This window comes from Theropithecus gelada, chromosome 1 (assembly GCF_003255815.1).
Source record: "Theropithecus gelada isolate Dixy chromosome 1, Tgel_1.0, whole genome shotgun sequence".
Taxonomy (NCBI): domain Eukaryota; kingdom Metazoa; phylum Chordata; class Mammalia; order Primates; family Cercopithecidae; genus Theropithecus; species Theropithecus gelada.
In genome coordinates, this window is record NC_037668.1 from 149,139,584 (window position 1) to 149,149,860 (window position 10,277).

The window sequence follows — 10,277 nt, forward strand, 5'->3', positions numbered from 1 at the left end:
TTTAAGCTTCTTCTAGGGAATCTTATTTGATTTCCACAACATACCTGTGCAGTAGACATGTCCAATATCATTTTACAAGTATGTGAAGAAAGCTGATAATCATGCATGGCTATTATGAGGCAGAAGGTGGGACCTTCTGTCCTTTGCTATCAACAAGCTATTTCTATTCCACAAATAATTATATACATGTTTTTAAAAGGATTAATGCAGAAGACTTTACCCATTATAATTTCACATCTGGGAGCCCAAGTTAGTAGTTTTAATTTGATTGATAATGTCATGCCCACTTCCTTTATCTTGCCATCTTCTAGGAGTTAGAAGACTATAAAACTACCCAAGAAAGTAACAAACAAAATTGGACATGAAATGCTTACCAAGAAATTATAACGTTTTATGAGAAATGAATATATGTAAGCTTTGTGTGGCAGGTAGAACTTTGTTCCTGATTTTTACCCAGAACAAACCATAAGTAATACTATCAGGTAAATAAGAAATCAAAATTATAACCTTCCATCTCCTAGTTTACTTTTCATTGGTTTTTACTCAAGTCTGTCTTCACTGAATTATTTTAATTCTATTTAGAATAATATATTTTGGAAGTGAGCTTTTTAAATTTAATACAACCCTTAAATTTTAAACATATTACAGTATTGCAACTTTTAGGTAAAAACATAAAAGCTGACTCTTAAATGTTTTTTTCCATGTTCAATGATCACTGTGTCTTGGCATGGTATCGGAAATATTTGCTGCAGATAGCTTTGGCCTTCCAAAGATATTTACCTGAGTAAATACCTGGGTAATATGTGCTTATTATCTGGGCAGTAAGCACATAAAATACTCTGCAGTTGCTTATTTCCAGGAAATGATTATAGCATAACATTGTTTTCATCTATATATTTTAAGATAATGAGCTCTGTTACGAAAGGTCATTAGCATGGTGCAGATCATCTATGATGTTGTGAAATGTTGAACTCTTCACTAACCAAACTGATATCAACATTAACTTACCCAGTGTACTGTAATTATCCTGATGACTTTTGGCAAAATGAGTTAGAAACCCCCTGGAAAAGTATAAGATATGGAGAGAGAGACAGAAGGCCTTAAGTAATTATAGAAAAATAGAAAAGATCTAGCAGGTAAATCCCATATTGCAAGGTAAACATAACAATTTAAACAGTAATTTGGGACTTGTAAGGAGCCTGAAGGAAAGAAACTACAATCACAGCCACGGAGGTTTTCTGTGGTTCAATATTTTATATAAATAGAGTCAGAGTGATTTGTGTGGCTGGTGTAAATGTCAAAGAAAGTTAGCTGTTTAGCCACAGCAAGAAATGAGGAAAACAGACCTTCCAAAAAAACTAAAAGTATCTTAATGGAGAGCTCTGAAATGGAAAGTTCTATTTATTGTCACCATGGTTAAGCAGAAAAATCAGAATTATTATTACTATTTTCAATATTAAAATCATAAGGTTTCTGGGTTGGAAGAAACCTAAACATTTTTTTTTTTTGATTTAGCTCCCTACTTGATATGTGAAAAGCTTCCTTGATATTTCTGCCACCTGTTTCTACAGCTGTGATAGAATTCTGCTTGATTCGTTACTTTCTAGAAGAGACCATTCCATCAGAAATTTCTTTCTCTCTCTCTTTTTATCTATATCATTTTAATGCAAAAGAAAACACACAAAAATATAGACCTTAATGAGTGTATGAGTTTCTTATGCTGCATTAACAAATGACCATAACTTGATGGCTTTAAATGACACGTATTTATTCTCTTACAGTTCTGGATGTCAAATGTCGATCAGTTTCACTAGGTGTAAGACAATGTATGACCAGGGTTTCGCTCCCTCTGGAGACTCTAGGGAAGAATCCATTTCCATGGCCTTTCCCAGTTCCTAGGGCTGAATTCCTTGGCTCAGGGCACCCTCCTCCATCTTTAAAGCCAGGAGTAGCATTTTGCTTCAGTGGTAACATTGCCTTCTTCTTCCTTTGCTTCTAAGGACACTGCTTTCATTGAATGCCCACCTGAATAATCTAGGATAATCTCCCGTATCAAGATCCTTACCTTAATCACATCTACAAAGTTCATTTTGCCATAGCAGGTAACATTCACAGGTACTACAGATTAGGAACTGAATATCTTCAGGGCCATTTTTCAGCCTACCACAATGAGTACATGAGCAAGATCAAGAATAAAACTTGTGATGTAACCCCTGAAAGCCCTTCAAGTGTCGTTCCTATCTCAGCCCCTTCCCTTCCCGCAAAAGTAATCACTATCCTATCCTGAGTTTTATAGTCATCACTTCCTTTTATTATAGTTTTTTTTAAAAATAAATGTGTATACTTAGCTACTACAATTTAGTCTTGCTCATTTACCCATAAAAAAATGGATGAATTTTTAAGTCAGTACTCCAAAGTTCCTCCTTCATTTTATTTTTCCTACAATTTATTAGTTAAAGATGCCAGGGCATTTGACCTACAGGGTTTTCCACTGTCTGGATTTTGAAGATTGCATAGTCTTGGAGAAGTTCATCACGTTTTTTCTGCCCGTTGCATTTTGTGCAAATTGGCAACTGGATCTGGAGACTTAATCAGACTCAGGTTTCATCCCTATGGCACCTATAAGTGATGTAGTGTTCATTGCAAGATACATAATGTTTGTTTCTCTTTTTGTGATATTAGCAACTGTTGACATTCATTACCTAAATTTATTAATCACTGGGGGTTGAAAAATAGTGATTTGTGATTTTGTCATTTTTCTTTTCTTTTTTCATTCAGTAGGTGGGATATGTATAAAGTAATGCTTTCTCTTATCTCTTATTTGGTTACCAGCGATACAATTTGTTTAGGAAGAGTAGTATAAGTGCTTTCTTATTTCTCTTTATTTACCAGCTTTCAGAGTAGATAATTGGTGTCCTATTGAAAAAATATTATAAACACAAGTATTCAAACATATTTAATGGATTTCAATCAGTCTCAATTATAATCCTTTTTGAAGTTAAAATTGTCCCATTTTTGTCAGTGGGAACCTCTTCGGGTTGGCTTCTGAAATCTTTTTGAATACCTAGTAGTTCTAGATAATATCTTTTCTATTTGGTGTGACAAAATATTCCATGTTCATTTTAAATATTTTCTGGTTGAAGCCTAGAATCAGATTACAACCTGGGCACTTGAGATGCCTGCCAGGGTTGGCCGTTCTTCCTAGGCCAACATCATCTGTCTACATAAGTACAGATCTGGGGATGCAGAGACACATAGACCTCATTGTGTGTGTGTGTGTGTGTGTGTGTGTGTGTGAATGTATGTATATTTTGGGAATACCCAGTCACCTAGTTTTTCTGTAAATGTCCCTGAGTTTTTAGTTTTGCCATGCAGTTGCTGTTTTTGTTGTTGTTGTTGTTGTTGTTGTTTTTATGTGAACATTTGGAAAGGCTAAAAAAATTCTACTATATCTGTTAATTTAGAGTCAATTTCAAATGGTAATCAACCAGTGTTCCTCAGTACCCTAGTCAATTGCTACCCAAAGAACCACTCTGTTAGGTGCCATATATATTGCATATGGAAATTTAAAGATACAAATTCTCTTTTAGAAAATAGACCTTTTTCCACTTCTCTATTCTGTCCATCACATTCTGTTTCATTCATTCAATGATTGGAGAGAGTCCCATTCACCCTTCCCTTACTACCCATCTTTATGTCGGCAGTTTACAAACATCAAAGAAAATCAAGTCCTGCGTTTCACAGAAAAGTTTTACACGGACTGTTGGTTTATGTTATATACTAGGCTCAAATTTGAATATACTGTGCCTGTATCTAATATTCAATTCCACATTCAAAATGAGATTTGGCACCCTTGAGAAAGTATTGCCAAGAATGGTCTAAAAGTCCTGAAGAAAGTTCTCAAGCGAGACTTAGGTATTTTGGATTAGCTATGTCTGTGCACACAATGATTAATATTTTCTATCATAGAGTAGGGAAATATTTTATTCTAGGGAAGATATAAAAATAAAATCTTCTTTTTCAGTGGCTCTAAGTCTTATTAAATTTGCAGCTGTAAGGATGATGATATTTAGCTATCTTCCCAAAGTAAATGATCTGAACTAGACACATTTTTTTAGGATCCCTTTCACAGAGTAAAATATTGGAAGTTATGATAAAGTTCTGTTTTATTATTAGGTGTTAGACTTAATATATAGGCAATAATATGTGTGTTATATACACTCTGGTTATGTTTTGAAATATTGATTATTTTGGAATAGTATTTGTTTGTCTTATTGTCTAATTCAGTAGTTCTCAATCCTGGCTTGGCTGTAGAACTACCTAGACCTTTAGCAATGCTGATATCCTAGTTCTGGTCTCTGACTTAATAGATCTAGACTTGGGCCCAGTATCCAAGATTTTTAAGAACTCACCCATTGTTTTTAATATGTAGCCTTGTCCTGTCTAGTTAGTTCATAAACTTATGATATCCATTAAGTTTAGCTGGTTCCCATTAGCACAAATACTAGAACTATTTCCTTTAAAGCACAGTTAAAAAGAAACCAGCATGAACAATGAAAATGAAATAATTATATACATTAATGCCAGTTCTACTGAGCCTGGCGTCACGTGTAAATTTAACCAAAAGAACAAAACAGAGATTAAAACTACAGATCCAGAACTTGAACTAGGATTCCTAATGGAGATTAATATTTTCTTCAGCAGTCTGCCAGCTGAATCATTGTCTAATTAAATAGTTCAGATTTAGTGAGTTTGCATTTAAAATGTTAGCAGATCCGAGAATGGGTAAAGCTAAAATGAGTTAGAATCTTTTCTGTAAATGGGAAGTTAAATTATCATAGTAATTTGATTAAATCATTTTTAAATCTCTCATGCTAAATCACATCCTTTAAAGAATAGTTTGAAGTCTTAATTGCTGTTTGTGAGCATATCTCTCTGCTATTTGTTCTTGCCTCATTTCCCATGACATCCTATAATATATCTCCTGCTGGGCAAGAGTAGTGGGAAAGGCAAGACTATGGGTAGGGCCGAGGTAACTGTGTAGCTGACTTCAAGCATTTAAAGATATGCCATGTCGAAAAAGGAAATTTATCCTGTATTGTTCTAGTAGTTAGAAACAGGACCAAATGATATAATTTGGAGACAGATTTAGGAAAACTTAAAGAAGAAATTAATAATAATTAGTTTTGCCTTTTATCAAGGAGAATACTCTACATACTTTTCATATGACTGGCAATGTCTTCATTAGGAATATTGTAAAGTAGATGGCTGGTGAAGATGGGAGTTTGAACAGGATGTGTTTAGAGGGAAATTCATCTCATTTTTTAAGGGAGTGCACATTTAGTGTTTTATATTCTAGCAGCATTATTAATTTGAAGCATCTTTAATTTAAACCTGAGTCTCACACATATTACCAGTGCCACCTGGCTTCTAGGGTTTGGGGAGGTAAAATGAGGCCACATTCACCTGAAATAGGTGCTTAATAAATGGTAAATGTATTATTTTTATTCTGGTGTGTTTTTGATCTACTTGGAAAATAGTTATTTCAAGTTGGTTTTGTCACTGCAGAGTATAATTCCCATTTCCTCCTTCCATCTTTTACTCTGTTTTCATGTAGAGAGCTAATTATTAGACCCAGCCTAAGTTGGGAAAATCCAACTCGTCTCTGTTCCCTTATGCACAAGGTCCTTATTACAGTCTTTTGTGTACCTAGAGACTCACCATGGTGTTTCCCCATACCTCCTGTTTTTCCTTCGGTTAGCACTTAAGTGCAAAAATAGAGAGAGAGAAAGAATATCAGAGCATGTTGCCATCGTCTCTATGAATGCTTTTCTGTCCCTAACATTACCAACCCTTAGACAACTTTAGAAATTATGTGTGTTTGTTTCTAAGAGACAGCACCATAGGAGGTGGATAAGATTGCCATGCTGAGAGGAACCAGACTGGAGAGAAGCTGGTTAGAAATAATCCACAGGGAAAGGCTAGGCGTATGTTGGGGAGTGACTTGAATCCCGCTCCAGGGCACACTGTCAACACTATTTCCCACTTTGGAAAAATTCCTTGTTTTTGCTCTGCCAGGCAGAAATTGAGTCTTGAGCAGTAAATACTTATAAGCAATTTTATTCCAGATTATTCAAATTTTTTTTAAAGAGATGTTGTTAAACTAACTAATGTTAATAGTGATCAATTCACCAGTGATGTGGTGGAATGATTCAAAATGACAATGTGAATGGAAAAAAAAAAAAAAAAAAAAAAAACCTAAACAAAATACGAATAAATTTTAAGACATGCTACTGGTTATATCTATCTTTTAATTATTTTGCCATATTTCTTTTTTATTATATGTTTAGCCACTTGCTTTTAAATTACATTCCCTCTCTCTTTTTGTTCATGTGATCTATGTTTGAATTGTATGAAAGATTAGGCTAACTACATATATCTTAGAGCTCAGCATTCTCAGAGAACTAGAATTATTAAACATGAAGAATCCCCCAAAGACTCCATTATGTGTAATTAACAGATAAACTGTCATCAGAATCAATAAAACGTGCTAAATGATTCAAACTTGTATATAATTAAGTGTCTGCTTTAGAGCTGGAGCTGTAACTTTTATTTTTTCCCCACATCTCACATTTCTCACAAGAATAATTTGGCAACCTTGTTAACCCTTTCTTTGCTTGATGGAATTAGATGTTCAAATTATTCATTTAAGGGTAAAGTTCACCTTTACAAATGTGAAAAATATTTCAGAACTCAGTGATCTGAAGACACCATTTGTTTTTCATCAGGGAAGTAGACTATGTAAGGACGTTTTAATGAACTGATACTACAACTTTAAACATCCTAAAAGGATAAATAATGTATTGTGATTTCTGTGTAGTGCTAGATTCAGTGTATTCACATGGAGTTCTTAGGAACTTAGTCATCAATTTTTTCCCCTCTTTGGGAAATACTGGCTTTTCCAGGCAAGATGGGAATTTTAAACAACCTTCCCCTACACAGCACTAAGATAATACTCTTAATAGATGGCCTTCCATGGTTGTTTGTTGAGTATATGAATATAAACCTCGATGAGACAATGAATAAAATAGTCAAGACTGTAATCTGTTAAAAGAAAGCCTTCTCTTGCTCAGCCTGAGGAGGAAAAATACACACTTTAAATCATAGATCTTTTCTAATAATTCCCACCTTCTAAGCTAGGATTAAACATTATGTAGGGAAATTTTGAAAGAAATAGAGACTGAAGAAATGTGAGACTCTGAACAAATCACAGTTGCAAGCTTAGAGAAGTTCAAAAATAATAATTAATTTAATAACTAGTTTTATAACTCTAGTCTACATAGATTTGTTATGATTAATATAATTACTTATATCTTTTGCTTCATTGCACAGACTCCATGCACATAGAAGATGTTGAAGCCGTTCAGAAGCTTCAGGATGTCTTACATGAGGCGCTGCAGGATTATGAAGCTGGCCAGCACATGGAAGACCCTCGTCGAGCTGGCAAGATGCTGATGACACTGCCACTCCTGAGGCAGACCTCTACCAAGGCCGTGCAGCATTTCTACAACATCAAACTAGAAGGCAAAGTCCCCATGCACAAACTTTTTTTGGAAATGCTGGAGGCCAAGGTCTGACTAAAAGCTCCCTGGGCCTTCCCATCCTTCATGCTGAAAAAGGGAAAATAAACCCAAGAGTGACGTCAAAGAAACTTAGAGTTTAGTTAACAACATCAAAAATCAACAGACTGCACTGACAATTTAGCAGCAAGACTATGAAGCAGCTTTCAGATTCCTCTATAACTTCCTGATGAGTTTCTTTCTACTTTCTCCATCATCTTCTTTCCTCTTCCTTCCCACATTTCTCTTCCTCTTTATTTTTTCTCCCTTTCTTCTTCCCTCCTCCCTTATTTCTTTGCTTCTTTCATTCCTAGTTCCCATTCTCCTTTATTTTCTTCCCATCTGCCTGCCTGCCTTCTTTCTTTTCTTTGCTACTCTCGTTCCTCTCTTTACTCGTCTTCCTCCTGTTTTCTAAATTTTAAATAGCTTTAGTTGTAAAAAAAAAAAAAAAAAAATCCTTCCGTCCCCCTTTCCTTTTTCTTTCTTCCCTTTTTTCCTTTTTCCCTTTCCCCTTTCCCCTTTCCTTTCCTTCTGATCTTCTTTCCATCTTTCTTTTTCTTCCTTCTGCTGCTGAACTTTTAAAAGAGGTCTCTAACTGAAAAGAGATGGAAGCCAGCCCTGCCAAAGGATGGAGATCCATAATATGGATGCCAGTGAACTTATTGTGAACCATACCGTCCCCAGTGACTAAGGAATCAAAGAGAGAGAACCAACGTACCTAAAAGTACAGTGCAACATATACGAATTGACTGAGTGCAGTATTAGATTTCATGGGAGCAGCCTCTAATTAGACAACTTAAGCAACGTTGCATCGGCTGCTTCTTATCATTGCTTTTCCATCTAGATCAGTTACAGCCATTTGATTCCTTAATTGTTTTTTCAAGTCTTCCAGGTATTTGTTAGTTTAGCTACTATGTAACTTTTTCAGGGAATAGTTTAAGCTTTATTCATTCATGCAATACTAAAGAGAAATAAGAATACTGCAATTTTGTGCTGGCTTTGAACAATTATGAACAATAATGAAGGACAAATGAATCCTGAAGGAAGATTTTTAAAAATGTTTTGTTTCTTCTTACAAATGGAGATTTTTTTGTACCAGCTTTACCACTTTTCAGCCATTTATTAATATGGGAATTTAACTTACTCAAGCAATAGTTGAAGGGAAGGTGCATATTATCACGGATGCAATTTATGTTGTGTGCCAGTCTGGTCCCAAACATCAGTTTCTTAACATGAGCTCCAGTTTACCTAAATGTTCACTGACACAAAGGATTAGATTACACCTACAGTGACTCTGAGTAGTCACACATATAAGCACTGCACATGAGATATAGATCCGTAGAATTATCAGGAGTGCACCTCTCTACTTGGGAGGTACAGTTGCCATATGATTTCTAGCTGCCACGGTGGTTAGGAATGTGATACTGCCTGTTTGCAAAGTTACAGACCTTGTCTCAGAAGGAGCTGTGAGCCAGTATTCATTTAAGAGGCAATAAGGCAAATGCCAGAATTAAAAAAAAAAAAAAAATCATCAAAGACAGAAAACGCCTGACCAAATTCTAAAACCTAATCCATATAAGTTTATTCATTTAGGAATGTTCATTTAAATTAATCTGCAGTTTTTACCAAGAGCTAAGCCAATATATGTGCTTTTCAACCAGTATTGTCACAGCATGAAAGTCAGTCAGGTTCCAGACTGTTAAGAGGTGTAATCTAATGAAGAAATCAATTAGATGCCCCCAAATCTACAGTCGCTGAATAACCAATAAACAGTAACCTCCATCAAATGCTATACCAATGGACCAGTGTTAGTAGCTGCTCCCTGTACTATGTGAACAGTCTTATTCTATGTACACAGATGTAATTAAAATTGTAATCCTAACAAACAAAAGAAATGTAGTTCAGCTTTTCAATGTTTCATGTTTGCTGTGCTTTTCTGAATTTTATGTTGCATTCAGAGACTGTTGTCTTGTTCTTGTGGTGTTTGGATTCTTGTGGTGTGTGCTTTTAGACACAGGGTAGAATTAGAGACAATATTGGATGTACAATTCCTCAGGAGACTACAGTAGTATATTCTATTCCTTACCAGTAATAAGGTTCTTCCTAATAATTAATTAAGAGATTGAAACTCCAAACAAGTATTCATTATGAACAGATACACATCAAAATCATAATAATATTTTCAAAACAAGGAATAATTTCTCTAATGGTTTATTATAGAATACCAATGTATAGCTTAGAAATAAAACTTTGAATATTTCAAGAATATAGATAAGTCTAATTTTTAAATGCTGTATATATGGCTTTTGCTCAATCATCTCTCAGATGTTGTTATTAACTCGCTCTGTGTTGTTGCAAAACTTTTTGGTGCAGATTCGTTTCCAAAACTATTGCTACTTTGTGTGCTTTAAACAAAATACCTTGGGTTGATGAAACATCAACCCAGTGCTAGGAATACTGTGTATCTATCATTAGCTATATGGGACTATATTGTAGATTGTGGTTTCTCAGTAGAGAAGTGACTGTAGTGTGATTCTAGATAAATCATCATTAGCAATTCATTCAGATGGTCAATAACTTGAAATTTATAGCTGTGATAGGAGTTCAGAAATTGGCACATCCCTTTAAAAATAACAACAGAAAATACAACTCCTGGGA

The 10,277-nt window shown here is 34.9% G+C and overlaps 1 protein-coding gene across 16 annotated transcripts in view; it reads left to right on the plus strand.

Moving 5' to 3' along the window:
- Window positions 1-10,277, plus strand: part of ESRRG (estrogen related receptor gamma) — a 641,686-nt gene that overhangs the window by 630,335 nt on the left and 1,074 nt on the right. For all 16 annotated transcript variants that reach the window (XM_025358687.1, XM_025358775.1, XM_025358809.1 and 13 more), the window contains one exon: window positions 7,393-10,277. This exon is cut by the window's right edge and continues 1,074 nt beyond it. In XM_025358687.1, the coding sequence (XP_025214472.1) occupies window positions 7,393-7,637 (245 nt within the window). In that variant the 3' untranslated portion in view covers window positions 7,638-10,277. The remainder of the gene's footprint in view (window positions 1-7,392) is intronic.